Source organism: Scardinius erythrophthalmus (genome assembly GCF_964197995.2).
Source record: "Scardinius erythrophthalmus genome assembly, chromosome: 9".
Classification (NCBI taxonomy): domain Eukaryota; kingdom Metazoa; phylum Chordata; class Actinopteri; order Cypriniformes; family Leuciscidae; genus Scardinius; species Scardinius erythrophthalmus.
Genome location: NC_138229.1, coordinates 1974382 through 1995821, shown reverse-complemented (window position 1 = coordinate 1995821; position 21440 = coordinate 1974382). Strand labels below are relative to the sequence as shown.

General features: G+C 33.7%; 2 protein-coding genes across 5 annotated transcripts in view; both read right to left on the bottom strand.

Annotated features, from left to right (window-relative positions):
- uqcr11 (ubiquinol-cytochrome c reductase, complex III subunit XI) overlaps positions 1 to 417 on the bottom strand; it is a 5394-nt gene extending 4977 nt beyond the window's left edge. The window contains exon 1 of the mRNA XM_081374025.1: positions 316 to 417. Within this exon, the coding sequence (XP_081230151.1) occupies positions 316 to 365 (50 nt within the window). The 5' untranslated portion in view covers positions 366 to 417. The remainder of the gene's footprint in view (positions 1 to 315) is intronic.
- Positions 418 to 3330: 2913 nt separating this feature from the next.
- The window catches only part of tcf3a (transcription factor 3a), a 49081-nt gene continuing 30971 nt past the window's right edge, over positions 3331 to 21440 (bottom strand). The window contains exons 15-21 of one of the 4 annotated variants that reach the window (XM_081374022.1): positions 18396 to 18566; positions 17517 to 17604; positions 16148 to 16283; positions 14630 to 14865; positions 11707 to 11730; positions 5435 to 5554; positions 3331 to 4058 (exon numbers count right to left, since the gene is read on the bottom strand). In XM_081374022.1, coding sequence (XP_081230148.1) covers positions 5442 to 5554; positions 11707 to 11730; positions 14630 to 14865; positions 16148 to 16283; positions 17517 to 17604; positions 18396 to 18566 — 768 coding nt within the window. In that variant the 3' untranslated portion in view covers positions 3331 to 4058; positions 5435 to 5441. Of the gene's footprint in view, positions 4059 to 5434; positions 5555 to 8768; positions 8999 to 11706; positions 11731 to 14629; positions 14866 to 16147; positions 16284 to 17516; positions 17605 to 18395; positions 18567 to 21440 lie in introns of all 4 variants that reach the window. The other 3 variants (XR_014030738.1, XM_081374023.1, XM_081374024.1) reach the window with 3 other exon arrangements.

Below are 21440 nucleotides of genomic sequence, written 5' to 3'. Positions count from 1 at the left end.
GTTTAAGAAATAAACAGTTTAATCAACATTACTGACCTTTTATCGTGATTATTGATGACTAGTGTTTAGATAAAACCATGCCAATATAGAAACACCCTCAAAATCACACACTACACGATAAAATAAACCGATTATGATTGATAAACTACAGTAAACAGTCGAGTTCCTCAGTGTTATCTTGACCTGAGCTCGTTAGCTTAGCATGCTACTGTCAGGTCGAGACAAGGACAAAACGGTTAATAAACATCAATCAAGAGATAATAATAGTAAAACATGGGGGTTCTCCCGATGTGTGAAGGTTTACCATGTTCTTACCATGTTTTCGCGATAGACGCGTATTTCTGTCCGATTATTTTGCCCAACATTGTCAGATGTGTGTGGAGAGCAAGACGAGAATTGCAGCAAACGCGCACAGGAATCTACGGATGACGCGTCATCAGCCCGCGACATGAGCGGAAATGCCGTACGCCGTTACATATTAAAAGTCTCTAAAAAAGCGTTCACTTTTGTGCTATTAAAGTCTTCTTCCGCCATGTTTATATATTTTTTTGTCGTTAAGGTGGAAGTCACGCGTTCCAAAGAAGATGCGTATTAATATAATGTGTCTGTTATTCTTAAATAAATAGTTTAAGAATTTAAATTCTTGAAATAAATAGCCATTTTGTGTTTGATAGTGATGATGTTCAGCAGGAGGCGCTCTGAGACTAAACATGTGCAATCGCTTCATTTATTCAAGTATATATATTATATTATTTATATAAAGTACTGTACTGTTGATGTATTTTATTAATTTATTTATATCAAATTATTTCAATCAAATGCATTCATTATTTTTTTAAATCAAACATTTATTTTAATCAATTTTAGTTAAATATTTTTTATTTTTAGTTATTTGTATCAAATGTGTTCTTTAAATAACATTTTATTTTTACAATTTTATTTATTTTTTAATTATGCATGTTATTTAAACAGGTGTATTTAATTGAATTAATTTGTTAATTTATCATTTATTTTTATTTAAATAACATTTTATTTTAATCAAATGTATTATTTTTAGTAAACTAAAACAGTCCATCTGAATCTAATGTGTTATTTAAATTGATTAGTTTTAAATTTATTTTAATATTTTACTTGAATCAAATGTAGTTATTTGTATCAAATGTATTTATTTTAATAAATACATTTTTAGTGTATTCAAATGTTTAATGTATTTAGTTATTTACATAGTTTTTTTCATGACATTATTTAAATACAATTTTATTTGAATCAAATGTTTTATGCAGTTATGTATTTGTTATGTAAATCAAAGTTTACTTTATTTTAATTCAACGTAACTATTTGCATTAAAATATTTTATTTTAATCAAATGTGCTTATTTATACTTTAATTTATTTTAATTTAATGTATTAATTTATTTAAATATAAAACAACATTTTATTTTTATGTAATGTATTTATTTAAATATATATATATTTACTTTAATCAAAAGTATTTTTTACTCAATTATTTAAATATGTATTTTTTTAGTTTAATCAAATCTATTTATTTAGTTTGTTTAATCTCTTTTTTTTTTTTTTTTTTACTCTACACCTCCAGCACTCCCTTGCGGCCCCCTGTGTGTGTGTGTGTGTGTGTGTGTGTGGAACAGAATTCATGCAAACATCTCAATGTTTACAAAGAAAGTACTTTATTTGCTCAGAGGAGCAAGAATTCACTTTAACATACATCTGGAATTCTCATGTCCCTCTTCATGTGAATTTATAAAATATTCTCAAGTTGAAGCCACAAGACGTGACGTTTCAATAAAACCTGACTGACTCCAGGATAAAACTGAACAAAACGATGCAGGCACTAGTACATAATCACTCCCCGCGTCCGGAGAATGAGGAAGGCCACTCTCTCTCCTTTCAGAGTTACATTTTTGCAATACATAAACAAGAATAATTCATATAATCATCCTTTAGTGGTAAAAGATGATGTTAGTACTAATGAAGAAAAACAAAAATGATCTCTAGAGATAAACTCAGAACTGTGTTTCCCTTCAATTTGGAACGAAAACGTCTACGAATGAAACCACTAAATGTTGGTTTCCTCAAATTTTGGGCAGGTATTGACACAAACGCAGTATTTTGCACAGTGATTATTTACCTTATAAACAAGTGTGAGAAAACGCAAAAATTGGCATCTCTAATTTCTTACACGAGAAAAAAAAAAAAAACTAATTATTTCCAAAATCTCCCGTTATAAAAAAAAAAAAAAAAAAAAAAGCTTACAAAAATTGCAACAGAAATATGAAACACAATTTGTTCCTGGCAACTAGGTTTTTGCCATTTATCTAACATTTAAAATCAACATAGATAATAACAAAAACAAGTTAACACAAACATTTAACAGAACTTTATAAAAGAAGTAAAAAAAACTCGGGTCGTCCTGTAAAGACCCTTCGCAAAACCCACAATCTATTCTCTCTACTCTTCAGTAGAAATATTGACAAATTCTGTCGTGAATCAACACGTTAAAGTTGATCAGACGATGATCGCTGACGAATCTGCGAAACTCCACATCAGAGTCCAGCTGAAGTTCATCATCGACTGAGAAACGCGTGAAATGCTCGAAGACTCGGAGGGCTTCTCGTGTGGTTCAGTTTGAGACCGTATAAAAATGAGTTGCTAAAGTAAATGAGACGCACTAAAAAGAGAATATTATCCAGCGTTTTCCAATACTTGATGAAATACACAGAGAAAAACACAAGCTCTGGTGAATGATGGCAGACGTTAGAAGGAATCGCACAAAAATCGGCAGACATTTCACCCAAAAAATAATATTAATGATATGTTGATTCATTTTCTTCGGTCGTTTGTGTGTGTGTGTGTGTGTGTATATATAACTATATATATATAGTTTTAAAAAATCATCAACATTTTTTATGCATGTACAGATATATATACATATGTGTATGTATATATATATATATATATATATATATATATATATAGTGTGTGTGTATATACGTACATGTATATGCAAAAAAAGTTGATTAATTTAGCTATATATACATTTGTGTTTGTATATATGTGTGTATAAATATTATACATATATATACACACACATATATATATAAATTCAACATTTTATGCATATATAGACAAAATTGTTGATGTTTATATTTTTCTTCAGATAAATTATATATATTTCATCTGAGGAAAATTAACAAATACACACACATATATATATAAATAAATTAAGAAAATTAAGACCTACATTTTTAAGATAATTATTTTAAGATAATTATGATTTTTGTCCATAAGTTTTACTTGTTTTTTTTTTTTTATAAATGATTATGACTCTTAATTCACATTCTACTGTAATACAGTAAAAATAAATACTGTAATAATGTTTTCTAAATTTAAATTAAGAATAATGATGTAAATGTCAGTGAAAATGTCAATGCAAAAAACAAACAAAAAATCTAAATATCTTTAAAAACAGGCCCAATTTTCTTTAAAGAAAGATATTTAAGTTTTAAAGAGTGAAACGTGACGGTTTTTGCGCGATTCGCGCATCCCCAAAAACAACGTTTATCAAAAATGCATTTCCTTCCAACATCTTAAACACAAAACGGTACAAAAAAAGAAAGTTAAACTTGAATACATTTACTACAAAAAGAAGGAATCTGTTCCCACAGCGGAGCTTGACCTCTCGTTGAATAGCAAAGGCTCATGGGTCGTGTGTGTGTGTGTGTGTGTGTGTGTGTGTGTGTGTGTGTGTGTGTGTGTGTGTGTGTGTGCGCTATATAACAGCACACTGTAATTCTGACATCACTCCATCAACAGCAGGACGGTCCCGGGCCGTTTCTCACGGGTGATTTCCACCAATGGTCCATGAGTGTGTGTGTTCGTGAGCCGAGCGAGCGGCTCGGGAAGTGTACTGTGTGTATGTGAGTCTTCCAACACATCTGTTTATAATATATAAATCAAGAATGTGTGTATGTGTGTGGACTCTGGAACAAGAACAGGAAGATAAGGCCACGTCGACGGAGAGATTCCTTACGTCAGGATCTGTCGAGAGCGAAAACAACAACAGCCGCGTCAGAAATGCATTCAAGATGTAAGCTGGTTTTCATTCATTCAGAGCAAAAACAGATTTAAACCGCAATGTTTGTTGTGGAAACTTAAAGAGGAGCTATTATGTTTTTTTACATGTTTATCTTTCATGTTTGAGCACGAAAGAGTTATTCTCTATATCAGCTTCTCTGTTTCTGAACTCCCTGAAACGCCTCCATCGCATAGACACACTGCTAGTAGTGACATCAGCAGCAATCCACCTGTCACTCAAGTGGCCACGCCCCTAATTATGCAGAAGGCTTAATATAATTTAAACGGATGAGTTATAAAACAATTCACCCCCCTCACAGTTTTCATGAAGAGCAAAATATGCTTTATAGACCAAAACCACTTTCTGTACCAGACAGTAAACATGTTTTTTTCTGAGGTAAAGTTGGGCAATTTAACATGGAGGTCTATGGGATTGACTCTCTTTTGCAGCCAGTCTCTAGTGGCCAGTCGATGAACTGCACTTCAGTGTATGATTCAAGAGAGAGACGGGAAGGTTGCTGCTTGCTCCATTGTAGTCTTTGAGTTTCTCCCGGGAACGAACACGTCACAATATTCCTCGTTATAATAATTCATACGCAGAATAAAGGGGCGGGGCCTGGTTGAGTTAGTCAGTAGTGTGCTAAACTGGCGGTTATGGTAAGGGGCGGGACATTTCCCAAACACACTCGAAGCGCTCAACCAATCACAATACACTGCTCCAGCCGACCAATCAGAGCACAGTGTGCTTTTCAGAAGGAGGGGCTTCATAGAGACAGGAACTAAACAGAGCGTTACTGAATTAAAATCAAAATGCAAAGTAATTAAAATGTAATATACAGTATGATGTCACGGAACTTGGCAAATACATTTATAAAAAAAAAAAAAAAAAAAAAAAAAAAAAAAAAAGATTACAAAGGGCCCTAAAAATATAAATTTAGCTTTTAATAAATTAATGTTAAATTGAACAAGCTCAATTAATTCGACAGGTTTTTTGATGACTAAAATGTAATTTATTAAAGTGAAATCCAGAAAAATTAAAACAGAGAAAAAAAGTTAGATTCCCACATGAATAATCACATTTATACCTTTAATGTCGTGCAAGTCGCTTTGGATAAACGCATCTAATAATAATGCCAAATTTTGCATTTTAATCAACAGTACATTTTTTGTTAACATTTTACCATATGTCTTAGAGTATCGCAATAATATCGTATCGTGAGTTCAGTATCGTGATCTGTATTGAATCGTGACATGAGGGCATCGTTACACCCATAATAAATGCATCTGCCAAATGCATAAATATAATAAATGAAAGTACTATCTACCAGTCAGTCACACACCTGAATGTTACATGTGTCCGTGTCCGTCTCCACCCAGACCAGACAACATCTGAGGGTCTCCTGTGACCTTCTCCTCCTCTCTCCTCTTCAGACACGCCGCCTTCGGGTTCAGATTACGCTCTGAAGGACAGAGGGATTCATGTCAGATATTAAAGTGAGCATTTACTGTCAGATTACAGTGAAATGAAGCGGCTCACAGTCAAACAGCAGTGAAGGAGCTTTAAGAGTCACTTCTGAACTGACGGAAGAGCAAGAAACACAATGTGATTTAGACAAGTACGACATGATGCTAGAAAAAAAACATTTTTATTCCTGCAATGTGACTTTTTACACTATATATATATATAGTATATATATATATATATATATTTGTGCAATATATATATATAATTTACAAAAAAATACATAAAAATATAAGTTAAGAAGATTCTTTTGTTTTACATAAAAAATTCCTGATAAGAAGTTATCAGGAAAATATAGTTATATAATTTACAAATTTGTAATTGATAAAAATATAAATACAATAATTATATGCATATATGCATTATTTTATTTAAAATGATTAAGTCTTTTATATTTAAAATAATATAAAATTTACATAATATATGCATATGAGAGTCATCCATATATACATCTTATTGTCATCAAATTTCACCATGCAACAAATTGGAATGGTCATAAGGCGGCTTAATTTTCCACATCAAATACAATTTCTTAAATTCTTTGGGTGAAAATATGACTTATTTTTGTGAGATTCACTCCAACATCTTTTGTCGTTCCAATCATAATCAATCAGTCCAGTTCTTATCTTTGAAAGAACTCAGTGTGCAAATGTCGTCATCCTACTTGTGTACATCACGAAGCAGAGGGTGTACAACAGTGAGATACTAAAGCTCAGCACACACACACACACAGAGAGGTTAGTGTAAGCGAGGAAAGAGCTCTCAGTAGCAGTGTCTCGTGATTCTTGGCAGGACGTAGTGTTGTCAAAGTACCGACTTCGGCACCAAGTCGGTACTGAACTGTAAAAAATGTGACGCTTTGAGCACTGTTGAGCTGAATCGTAAACTCCTCTGATTGGCCGTTGTGTTCACAAGCTCATCGGATATGTCTGTTATTGGCTACATTGATCAACACACGGAAGTGTTTGAAAGCGTTTTAAAAAAATGGGAGCGTTTGAAAGCACAAGCCGGACCGGTCCAGTCACGCTGTTGACTGCTACTCCTCCTGGAGCTTTAACTCCACAACCTCCAAACTCAGACTAGACCTTCAGACTGTTCTGAAGTTAGTTGCTATTTCTTTTCTAACTGATCGGACTTACGGTTTTCCTAAAAATGACCACTAAAACTCGGAAAAAATCCCATTGACTTTCACTGCGGAATGTTCAAATGAGCAAGGACTGTTCAGACTGCAATTGTCAAAATTCTAATTTAAACTGCCAGAAGCTCATTAGATTCAATTAAACTACCATTCTATGTAATATTTCTAATCCACTGAGCCTCAATTAAACTTATAGGCCCGGTTTCACAGACAGGGCTTAGATTAAGCCACGATTAGGCCTTAGTTCAGTTAGGATATTTAAGTAGCTTTTATAAACGTGCCTTAGAAAAAAAACATTACTGGTGTACATCTTGAGACGGAACAATGGCACGGGAATATTTTAATATATGTCAGGTCTAGTTGCTTTCAGTTAAAACAACTGAAACATTCAGTTTAGTCTGGGACTAGATTTAAGCCTTGTCTGTGAAACCAGGGGTCAAACTCTTAACTCATACACTTATAAACTCATGAATTCATACACTTATGAATTCTTAAACTCATAAAGCGTCATTGATGTATATTTACAACATGTTTTTGAAGCGCTGATCACTTTAGCTGTGACGACCTGTCTCTTTAGTGGGGTTTTCCTCAGCGTTGGACTGATTACTCCGCCCTCCCGCATGATTACATCGGTGACACCGGTTGCCAACTTCCCTTTTCACCTTTAAAAGCAGCAAGACAGATTGCAGATGCGGGCGGTCTATTTGATTTGATTATTTGTTTGCTTTTGAAACTTGCTTATGTTTCTTTTTTCCATGCATCATGACACTACAGCATATTATATTCCCATGCAATCACAGACATATCCGACGAGCTGGTGAACACAACGGCCAATCAGGGGCGTTTACGATTACGCTCGACAGCGCTCAAAGTGTAAATTTTTTACATTTCAGTACCGACTTGTTACTTTACTATGGTTTGTTAGGGTGGAATCCAAACATTGGTTTTCCATTGGTTTGTAGATCTGGAATCTGAGGGTGCAAAAAAATCGAAACATTGAAAAAATCGCCTTTAAAGTTGTCCATTTATGTTCGCGATTGTGCTGCATTCACTCACAAAAATAAATGTTTTAAATATTTACTGTAGAAAGATTTACTAAATATCTTCATGGAACATGATCTATACTTAATATCCAAATGATTTTTGGCATAAAAGAAAAATCGATAATTTTGATTGATAATGTATTGTTGGCTATTGCCACAAATATACCCGTGCAACTTAACAACTGGTTTTGTGATCCAGGGTCACATATCCGATGAGCGCGTAAACACATTGACCAATCAGAGGAGTTTACATTTACATTTATTCATTTACCAGACGCTTTTATCCAAAGCGACTTAAACACCGATAGAAGCAGTTAAACTAATAATAGGATCATATTTAAATTTTATGTCATCTAATTTTTATTTTTTATATATAATATACAATTTAATATTCTAAATATAATTGAACGATTTTAAATAAATTAAAATATAAAAATTCTAATTATATTATAATAAAATTATATATATATGCATTTAAAAAAATTATATTACATTATATTATATTATATTTATATATATATATATATATATATATATATATATATATATATATATATATATATATATATATACACACACACATTTTTTAATGTATATATTTAATAAAAATATATTTTAAATATTTATTTATTTAAAATAAATTCTACAAATTCTAATTATTAAAATATATATATATATATATAACTTATTTTTTATATGCATATTATATCTAAATAAATTATAATTTAATCATTTTAATTCAATTTAAAATGTAAATCTAATGCAGTACAAGTACTTTTTTAATTTATTTTTTTATGAATAGATATAAAATAGATGAGAAAGTGTTAGTATTAATGGATCAAGTGTTGCCGAAAGTTTATGATCAAGTTTACGATTCCGCTCAAAGCGTCACATGTTTAAAACTTCAGTACCGAAATCTGTACTTTTGACAACTGTAGCCGGACGGTTTGTGTCCAGGTATGGTGTCCTACCTCGCACCTGCCTCTCCAGGCCCAGGATCACCTGCACGGCCTGCTGGAGGATGATGAGTTTAGTCTGAGCCTTGTCGCTCTTCAGGTGCGTCTGACACATGCGGCCCAGCTCCCTGAAGGCCTCGTTAATGTCCCGCACGCGCACACGCTCGCGAGCGTTATTGGCCATGCGTCGCTCGCGCTCGCGCTGCTCCTTCTCCTCCGCCGTCAGACACTCCTCCGACACGCTGCTGCCGGGGGCAACCAGGCGCTCGTTAGACACCTCGTTAACTCATTTAGACTCTCGTTAAATCCATCCTACACATTCATGAACTGTGTTGGCTTCATTAAGTTGCAACGACTGAAGAACCTGTTCATTACTGTAGATTTGCTCTGAATGGTTTCCAAAATCTCTGGATGAAGTATATCATCTTTTTTTATTATTTACTATTATTAAATTATACTTGATATCTAGAACAATATTTACATTTTATAAAGTATTATATACATCTAAAAAAAAATAATTATATATATATATATATATATATATATATATGTATGTGTGTGTGTGTGTGTGTGTGTGTGTGTGTGTGTGTGTGTATAATTTTATAGAGTTTTTGTATTTTACATTTTTTAATTAATTAAAATTATTAAATTATCAATAATACTTATATATCATATTCATATATATATATATATATATATATGTTATAAAATAATTAGAATTTGTATGTTTTATTTTGAATAAATAATATTTAAATTATATATTTTTTAATTAAATAATACTATATGCATTTAAAAATTATATATGCAATTGTATTATAATATAATTAGAAGTTTTATATTTTAATTTGTTTATTATTTAAAATCAATACATTATATTTCGGATAATTAATTGTATATTGTACATACAAAATTAGATGATATAAAATTAAAATATTATAAATACCAATTATAATGTTTATATATATATATATAATATTAATATTATAATAGAAATGTTATAAAATAATATTAATTAATAACATTAATAGTAATTATTATTAATATTATACAGTAATATATACACACTTTTCCACAGCATTAAAATGTCCTAAATATTCCCTGCAGAACCCTAGTGTCATTACGCAAAACAAATCCTGTTGAACATTAAGATTCCAAAACCAGCACTCTGCTTTATCTCAGAGCAACGCTGAGACGAACCGGAGGAGCCGGTTAAACGAGGGATGACGAGGAGATCCAGCGGAGGAGAGGAGAGGAGAGCGGGACTGATCCTGAGCATCTCGCGTTCATCGGGAATCGACGCGCAAAACAAGACGCCGACGGGCGGATCACGGCGGCTGCGTTTACATGCACAACTTTAGTTTCAGAAGTCATTACGATTGATGAATCTGAATGTAATCTGAATATAGTATTTAAATTTTTTCTTATTGTCGGTTTTCTTACTAAACTGGAAAAAAATGCATTTAAATTAGCAGCTCCTTCAGCCTGGAATAACCTTACAAAATAAGTGTAAACTCAGGTTTTATTGGACATTTTTAATGTGATTTTGAAAGACTTGGAGACAGAAACATCTGTTTTTGTAGATGCTTTGCCTGACTAATGTATTGATCAACTTATTTTATTATTAAATATTGCCTGTGTGTTTTCTATTCATGTATGGATGAATGTTATTTGTTAAACCCACATGAGTTGTGTTGCTGATAATCTTGAACAGGACAATCTTACAAAAGAGATTTTTAATCTCAATGTGCTTTCTTTCCTGGTAAAATAAAGGGTTATAATAATAATAATAATAATAATAATAATAATAATAACAACAACAACAACATGAACGCTAAACGTGATCAGGTTGATGTGCGCGTTTATATGTCAAAAGCTTTAAATCGCAATTGATTTTTTGACATGCACACATGAATATACACAATTTCCTGATGTTTGCATATAATAACTATTCTCCTAGATTGGTTATGTATTTGTTTTAAACAGCAGACTTAATATTTACCTATTTCTGGTCATAATTTGGAGTAAATGAGTATATGAACAGTTGTGTTATATTGATCACGCAGTAAAAATGCCCAAAACCAGTCGCCTGTGGATGAGAATCCGAATTTTACAATGACGGGAAACTCATTTATTCAACGTAAAGAACATTGCGTCATTCGTCTTTACGCTATTTCTACGTCACTGCACATGCGCAGCCCTTTCAGTTTCGGGTTTCAATCCGATCAAGTGTTTGCATGTTCTCTCGATCGGATTAGAAAAGGAATAAACCTTCCCTTTCATTCGGATCGAGCTTAGTTAGATCGATTGAGGCGTTTACGTGAAGGCTTTTTTGAGCCGTCGATACGATTACCGACGGGTTATTTGTGTGCATGCAAACGTAGCGAGTGTCAGTGGGTTTCAGGAGGCCTGTGGGAACTGCCACGGAGCGAAAGAGCGCAAGTGACAGACGAGAGGACAGCAAGATGAGAGAGATGCACCGTCTGCCCAGAACCGAACAGAAACACACACTGCCACTGAGAGAGCCAGACAGAAGACAAGATGAGGTGAATGCGACTGTCTCATCGTAAACGCATCCCGCGGGTGAGATGCATTTATGCAGCATGAGACAAAAAAAAACCTGCAAAGAAAAAAGGGCTGAAGAACAGATGGAGAGATGGGTAAAAAGAAAAACAACCTGGCAAACAGAGGGTTAAACATGACATGCAAGCATTAATCAGATCGCTGCAATCCGAAAGCGACTAGAAGGGAAACACAAATGAACGTCGAATCCTCTAATCTGCGAGGTTAATGCCTGCGGAAGAAGCCTTTCAGAGCAGATCAAAGGGAGACGGACATGCAACAGTTAAAAAGAAAAAGGGAAACTAGAAGATGTGTGAAGACAGATTTAAAAAGGATTGGTTGCATGCATTATGCATTATTAAAGGAATAATCAAAACCCCATCATTTACTCAACCCTCATGTCTCGCGTGTTTCTTTTCTGGAAAACAAAACGAGAGATTTATCAGGTTACTGACGCCTCTTTTCAACTAAAACATCAAAAATGACAAAAGAAGCACTATAAGAGTCATAATAAGAGTCCAGACAAGAAGTGCACTATATTTCATGTCTTCTGAGGTCATGTGATCATTTGAGATATCGTCTGAGATATTCACTGAAAAAATTTTTGTTTGTTTATACTTGTCATGTCATATACATGTTTGCACCAGTAGTTTAACTAAAACTATTAAAACATTTTTGTTAATTGAAATAAAATAAAATAAGAATAGATGAACAACAAACTAAGAAAATGAAATGTTGCAGTAGCAACTAACTGAAATAAGTTGAAGCGCTAGAATAACGATCCGGACATTAATACCTAAAACTAAAATCTGAGATAAAAATAAATTAAACCTAATATAAAAAAAACTAATAAGATGACAAATGCGCATGAAATTACTAAACTAATGCGATTTTTTTAATTATTTAAAATTATTAAATTATAATTTACATGTACATAAATTTATATGCATATTAGAAATAAATATTATTAAAAAAATAAAAAATATATACGTTTAATTATTTTATTATAAATTTAAGAAAACAATCCTTTTAAAAATATATAATGTATATTTAAAATAATATAAAAATGTAATATGCATAAGAAAAAAAGTAAGAAAAAAATATATATTTATATATAACATTTTACTACAAAATAATTTGAATTTTTATATTTTTATTATTTAAAATCATTAAATTATATTTAGAATATTACATTTTAGATATTATGTATAAACATTAAAACCTGTGACAGTACATAAATACTAATAATACTAAAATACAGCCAAGTTTGACATTACAAATGTTTTTAGTGTTGTAGTAAATGTGAATGCATGACTGATGCACCAGAACGACAGAAGACGAACACAGACTTAAATTCAGGTCTGTTTCTCATACAAATACTATCATTCGACTTCAGAAGACTAGAAATATAGTGCTCAAGACATATGGGTTATACTGTGACTATGCTTTTTGTGCTTGACAGTCCTTTGCTTAGGTTGAGTAAAAGAGGAAATTTACATTTTGCTACTGCGACTAGCTTCAATCTTAGTTTGTTAGTTGCATGAATCTTGCAAGCAGACAGAAAATGGGAAGGGATGAAATGACAGATGACAGAATCGCATGCAGAAAGTGCAGACAGTCCCACAATCACCCTAAACAGACGCCTGTGTGGGCCGGGGGGGAATCACGACCGAGATTAATCTGGTGCATGATCATTACTAAAAGAACATGTTCTGGGGTTTAATGCAACTTGGTTGGCTGTTTCTAGGGCGTATTTTTCAGGCAAGACACCACAGGTGAAAAAAAAGAAAAAAACAAAAAAAGAATAGATATCACTATACTTTGATTGCATTAATTATTACAAACATTTTATTTTTTACAACTCGTTTAAATATGCAAATGATGCATTATCTAATCGGGCCCTATGATATCGTCATATCAAACACAGGAACTCAAAGGTCTTCACGGCAACCCGTCAAAATAAAAGTTTGGTTTGACTTGAAGAAACTGTGACAGAAATATATCAGTGTTGTACCGTAGAATTTATCTACGTCTCAATGTAATAATAATAATACTAACGCTATGAGGAATCATAATAATAAGAAAATATTATTAAATACTTCTAAAAATAATAAATTTTTCTTCCATGTTTTAATTCTAAAAAACATGTTTAATTTCGTATGATTAAAAGATTTAAATTAATGTTTTATGACTTCATTTGATTGCCAGAAAAAATTAAATACACGACCAAATTTATGAAAAAAATCATAGAAATGAAAAAAAAAAGTTTAAAAGTATTAATGAATTTTCGAATATTTATGAATTCAATTAATTAGACATGCTTTTTGATTATTATAAATTAGTTAAACCGTTAAAATGTTGTTAAAAGAGTCCAGAAAACTTAACGGAATTTGAGAAGAAAAAAAATGAAACATATTTCATAGGCACCTAAACATGTAATTGTTGTTCGACTTTTAATGAATTGTTGTTAAATTGAATAAGTTTCATGATTTCAATCAATTAGACTCAATTAAGTTTTTTGTTTAACCAAAAATTAAGACGGAAAAAATGGAATTAAAAAAAAAACGGAATTTGGGAAAAAATAAAACGGATTTCATAATCTAATTAAATATGCACTGATTTGCATACATTTCCAGAACAGAAATCCAAAGATTAGATAAAGCCAGGTTCAAAATCATTTCATATTTTATTTTTGATTTTAATCACTGAATAAATCAAGAATTAAGAAAAAAATACTATATAAATCAGGCGAATGATATACGAAGAATCCCTTCAGAATAAAACTGTAATGTCTGGTGTGTGATTTCTGACTAACTCGTTGCCTGTAAAAATATGGATTGTAATTGAAATCTACAGTCGCAAATAGATAAAGTGCAATAAAATAATGTATTATTTACACCTTATGAAAAGCCAAAATAGCTCAAAATCGACAATTGCATGAAAAACGCTTTCGCGTAAAAAATAAAACGGAATTTAGGAAAAAAAAAAAAACTATAAAATGTTTAGTGTGTGTAAGGAGATTTCTGACTCAAACTCGCCGCCCATTAAGATATTGATTGTAATTGAAATCTACAGACGCAAATAGATAAAGTGCAATAAAATGATGTATTTTGTTATGAAAAGTTGCAAGTAAAACGCTTTTAGCCTGTAGTGTCTTGCCTTTTTGCCCCCAAAACATCATGCATTTAAATCCCTCATGCAACAACTCCGTCGTCCTCCCCTCGCGACCCAACCAGGCGTTCGGACCACAGACAAGATCTCCGCGGCTCTGCTGGTTCTCACTGATCGGAGGTCAGAGGTCAGTCGCTCACACTGACCTCGCACTTGCTGCTCCAGGTTGAGAATAACGTTTACGGCCTGGTGAAGGATGAGCAGTTTGGTCTGAGGTTTCTCATTGCTCAGGTGCAGCTGGCACATGCGGCCCAGCTCTTTGAAGGCCTCGTTGATGTCGCGCACGCGCAAACGCTCACGGGCGTTATTGGCCACGCGCCGCTCTTTCTCCCGCTCCGCCTTGACCTCCACCGGCAAGTCCTCGTCATCCTCGTCTTCTTGACTTCATGGGTCAGAGGAACAAAGGGGTGAGAAGGGGTCACAGGTAAAACAATCAAGGCAGCGAGTCGTGTTCTCAGCGTTACCTTGCGTCACATATCGACCAATCAGAAGCTGCTGGAAGTGGGATTGAGTATGCAAGTGTAATGTTTAACTGCCGGTCAAAAGTTTAGAGCAATTATGATTTTTTACATGTTTTTGAAAGGCTCTACTGCTCACCAAGGCTGCTTTTAATTGATCAAAAACACAGTAAAAATGTAAAAAATAAACTTTTCCATGTGAATATATTGTAAAGTGTAATTTATTCCTCGTCTTCTTGACATCATGGGTCAGAGGAACAAAGAGAAGGTAAAACAAATCACCTATTACCTTGCGTCAGTGTTTTAAAAATGGACCAATCAGAGGCTGCTGGAAGTGGGAGTGGCAAGTAAATCGAGTATTATTCAGAATAAACTACTGAATAATGATGACTTTTACATGTTTTTGAAAGGCTCTTCTGCTCACCAAGGCTGCTTTTATTGGATAATAAAAATACAGTAAAAATTGTGATATATTATTCTAATGTAAATCATCTGTTTTCTATGTGAATATTCAGTAAAGTGTAATTTATTCCTGTGATCAAAGCTGAATTTTCAGCATCGTTACTCCAGTCTTCAGTGTCACATGATCCTTCAGAAATCACTCTAATTTGAGGATTTGATGCTCAAGAAACATTTATGATTATTATCAATGTTGAAAACTGCTTCATATTTTTGGGGAGATCGTGATAAACGATCTCCCCAAAAGTTTGGGGAACAAAAGATTAAAAAAGAAAGAAAATAAATGAATGCTTTTATTCAGCAAGGACACATTCAATTGATAAAAAAACAAAAAAGAAGGTTCTTTTGAACTTTCTATTCATCAAAGAATCCTGAATCAGTTTCCACAAAAATATGAAGCCGTTTTCAACACTAATAATAATCAGAAATGTGTTTCCTGAGCATCAAATCATCATATTAGAGTGATTTCTGAAGGATCATGTGACACTGAAGACTGGAGTAATGATGTTGAAAATTCAGCTTTGATCACAGGAATAAATTACACTTTACTATATATTCACATAGAAAATGGATGTTTTACATTAGAATAATATTTCACAATTTTACAGTATTTTTGATCAGATAAATGCAGCCTCGGTGAGCAAAATAGACTCTTTCAAAAACATGTAAAAATAATAATTATTCCAAATATTTGACAGGTAGTGTGTATTTATATTCCCTTGTGTTTAACTGGAGGTGCACAGGTACCTCGATCTCGTACAGCTTTTCCCGTCTTTCTTCTCGTCGTCTGATCGATCTCCAATAGACAGGTTCTCGTCATCTTCCCTATCTTCCCGCTTTATATCCGAGTTGGAGGAGTGAGAGGAGCGAGGCAGAGAAAGACCTGACACACACACACACACACAAGAAGGGATTAGCAACAGAAAAGCACACTGTGTGACAGCAGCACTGTGAACACATCCTGTAAAGGGGATGAGTTCAAGTTCTTGGATGGTAAATTTAGACTGTGATTAGTATGGAAGTAAAATAATGACATGTTTTTGAAAGAAAAAACACTCATTGAAAAAAAATAGGCATTGCATTAACCGTGCGTGCATTTTAATGCATTGTATTTTTAGGGCTTGCATTTGTATGGGCTGAAATTCAACATGGTTGAATATTTAAGCTGTGAATATTTCAATTCAAAACATTTCAATGCAATGCATTTTTTTTTTCAATTAGTGCAATTCAACACGTTTTTTTGGTTTCAAAAACATGTCATTATTTTACTTCCATAAATAAGACAAATATTAAGAGTTACTGTGTTGCTTTCAAAACATGAGTTGCTCTGTTTGAGCTGACTGAGATTAGGACGAGACTTCAAGTCTATATTTTTGTAAACTTTGTGTTTTTGCCACATTGTTTTACATTTACATTAGTGATGCACCAATTTTAAAAAAAAAATTTTTTTATGAAAACAAAATAAAAGTTCCGAAACGGAAATAAACTTTATTTAACAATCAAATAGTTACTCAAATTTAATAATAAAAACACTTAGTTATATACACACTTGTAAAACTGCCTTGCAATTTAAATCAATTATATAGTTATGTTTCTACTAGAATTCATTGTTAAATAACAGCACTGTTTTCATATAAAATAAACAAAGACATCACAACAGGTTAAGTAAAAATATAATGATTAGGTAATATAGTGCATATATTTTTTAAATGCTCCTCTCTAGGGTTATATTCTCTAGTAGACTAACTGGTCTATGGTAATTGAATGGCTTTTTGGAGTAAATGTGAAACCATTGCTGAAATTTCAATGCATCACTAATTTACATGTATGCATTTGGCAGCCACTTTTATCCAAAGCAACTTGCGTTACATGCAAGGTTTACATTTAATTTTTTATCGGCTCATGCATTCGCTGGGGATCGAACCCATGAACTTTGCATTGCGAACACTATTTTTGAGCCACAGGAAAGCTTTATGAGTTGCATCTGAAAAGCATGAATGCTACAAAAAAATCTTGCTGCATGCTTGTCCATTAAATGCACAAAGCACATGATTTATGAATATAAATCAATCCAATGTAACAAACTAAGCATTTTGATTCAAAGAGATGCACTGACTAGTAAAGACGTCGGACTGAGAAGTGGGCGGAGCCTGATGGTGTCCTTGCAGAGGTAAACCTGCCGCGTCATCACTGAGACTTTGCATCTAGAGAAAAGAGCAGGAGATGGGTTCATACACACTCAATAGTGAGCATCTGCCATATCACTATATCAGGACATGAACTTCATCTGAGAGTCAGCATTTCAATATTTCATTTTAGAAGATTATCGTCAGATGCACACAGAAACTTTTCACTACAACCTGTCAAAATAAAACTTGGTTTAAAAAATATATAACTATTGTACAGCAGAATGCACTTCTCAAAGTAATTATAACAATAATAGTTTATTAAAACATTATTTAAGGAATATCAGACCATTTTTCATTCATTTGAACAGTAGTCCTGATGTGTAGTGGTTTGCTTGCCAAAAAACAAGATTACTTAAATTGTTAAAGTTATGCATTATTTTGTTTACCAGTTTTTAATAATAAATTCATATTAAATCATATAAAACAGAAAAAAAAACTATTAATTGTTAAAAAAAAAAAAAAAAAAAAAATGAAAAGTATTAAAATCTTAAAGCTTTATGAATTCAATTAATCAAACAGTCTTTGCTGAATCTTAAAATTTAACGGAATCCAAAAAGAAAGAAAAAAAATTTGTGGGGGTTAATGGATTACATAGAGCCCTAATAATGTTATTTCTGTTCAACGTTGAATAAATTGTTAAATTATAGAAGTTTCATGATTTCAATTAATTACACGATTTTTGATTTGTAAAAAGTATTTTAACCATTAAAATGGAATCTTAATGAAACAGAATTTGGGGGGGAAATAAAATGGCACAGATCTCGCTAAGGTTTGAAACAGAGCCAGGGTAATAGGTGAACTCTCACCAGGCCCGGCAGACGGCTGACGAGCCCGAAGGCCTGACTGAGGGAGCCCAGGGCCGCGGCACCAGCCGGGAGTCCAGAGACGGCTGCGCTCAGTAAACTGTGCATGTCTGAGCCGACAGCATGGTTCCTCAACACATGAAGTGCTTCACCCAGACGGTCATCCATCTTACTCTGCAAAGAAGACAAATTACTCATAGCACCACAGAGGCAAAGTTTATCAAATGCACAAGACAGTATGCAACTGTGATTGTCAATGAAAATGTTATTTATTTATATACAGGCACAGATATACACATACAAGCATGCATACAAAAAATACACAAGCATGCATACACTGATACACACATGCATGCATGCATGCATACACAGATACACACATGCATACACTGATACGCACAAGCATGCATACACTGATACACACTGGCATGCATACACAGATATACACATGCATGCATACACAGATATACACATGCGTGCATGCATACACAGATATACACATGCATGCATACACAGATATACACATGCGTGCATACACAGTTATACACATGCGTGCATACACAGATATACACATGCGTGCATACACAGATACACACTGGCATGCATACACTGATATACACATGCATGCATACACAGATACTGTATACACATGCGTGCATACACAGATACACACTGGCATGCATACACAGATATACACATGCGTGCATACACAGATACACACTGGCATGCATACACAGATATACACATGCATGCATACACAGATACTGTATACACATGCGTGCATACACAGATACACACTGGCATGCATTCACAGATATACACATGCATGCATACACAGATATACACATGCGTGCATACACAGATATACACACTGGCATGCATACACAGATACACACTGGCATGCATACACAGATATACACATGCATGCATACACAGATATACACATGCGTGCATACACAGATATACACACTGGCATGCATACACAGATACACACTGGCATGCATACACAGATATACACATGCATGCATACACAGATATACACATGCGTGCATACACAGATACACACTGGCATGCATACACAGATACACACATGCATGCATACACAGATATACACATGCGTGCATACACAGATATACACATGCGTGCATACACAGATATACACATGCGTGCATACACTAGTGTTGCACGATGTACCGATACTTCAAAAGTATCGCGATACTCGGAAATTAAAAACGTCACGATACCTACATTTATCAGTATCGATACTTAAAAAAAAAAAAAAAAAAAACGCCTCCCTATGGACGTCTGTGTTTTTTTCCTGACGCACGCAGCAAAGAACCTACCGCTGTCAGTGCCATGTGACAAAACACTACAGCGAGATGGCTGCATACGAGCACAAGTGGTCCACGACTCGTAGAAAAAGATGACGAGAGGAGTGACATATGGAAGTACGTTGCCTACCTTGCTCTGTTGTAGCCTGGGTTTCCCCATACTGCCTTGCTTGCAGCGCGATTTTATTCAAATTCACTCAAATGAGACTTGGTCTGACGTTAGCCAGTCTAGCTCTGTTGCACGGTGCACCGATACTTCTAAAGTAAACTGGAAATTAAAAACGTCATGATTCCTTAATTTATTAGTATCGATACTTCTAAGAATGACCGCGTTCCAGATTTGTAAGGCCGGCGACACACTGGCTGCGTGTCGTGTCCTTTTTTATTTCGGCTCCCATGTAATCTGCCTGCGTGACACACGCGTCTGGGCGCAGCTCGAGCCCCGCGGAAGACGCGTCCATGCTAGAAATAGAACCAACACCTATTTTTCACGTGACACGCAAGCGTGTTGGAAGCGTTTCCAGGCAAAATAGAATAGGAAAAGATCTTTCTATGTCATTTTGACACGAATATATTAATCAATGACATTTTGATGTTTAAAAGTTGACAAATACAATATAAATGTAATTTAAAAAAATATTATCGATTTTCAAATATTGCAACTCTCAATACAGAACGAATTATTCTGTAGCCTATTTTGCAGTCAACACTGCCGACGTTGTCTTTGCTGATATGTTTAAAATGAGGTATAGGCCTTCCACAACGCTCTCCCTACATGTCAAATATATCACCAATGAGGCTTATCATATGTTACCAATATTAAACATTGTTTAATATAATCGCGTTTCATATTTGTATTCAAAGTTCAGAATCAAGGTAAAGCTCTTATGTTTCTTATGATAAATGAGATAATGCTGCTAAATTTATATATATATTTTTTTTACCTTGAATGTCATTGCTCTAATTTATTTTTTATATTTTGATATTTCATATTTTGTTCAAATGTTTAATATATCTGCTGTTCATATGTTCATTTATTAGTGTGTTATATGATTAGAATGTTGTCCCGCAATGATATTTGAGTGTTTCTCCCTTTTCAGGAAAAGTATCGAAAAAGTATCGAAATCGCAATACTTGACTTGGTATCGGTATCGAAACAATAATTTTGGTATCGTGACAACACTAGCATACACAGATACACACTGGCATGCATATACAGATATACACATGCATGCATACACAGATACTGTATACACATGCGTGCATACACAGATACACACTGGCATGCATACACAGATATACACATGCATGCATACACAGATATACACATGCATGCATACACAGATATACACATGCGTGCATACACAGATACACACTGGCATGCATACACAGATATACACATGCATGCATACACAGATATACACATGCATGCATACACAGATATACACATGCATGCATACACAGATATACACATGCGTGCATACACAGATACACACTGGCATGCATACACAGATATAAACATGCATGCATGCATACACAGATATACACAAGCATGCATACACAGATATACACAAGCATGCATACACAGATATACACAAGCATGCATACACAGATATACACAAGCATGCATACACAGATACACACAAGCATGCATACACTGATACACACTCATGCATACACATACACATGCATATATCCTGTGCAACACAGCAAAATC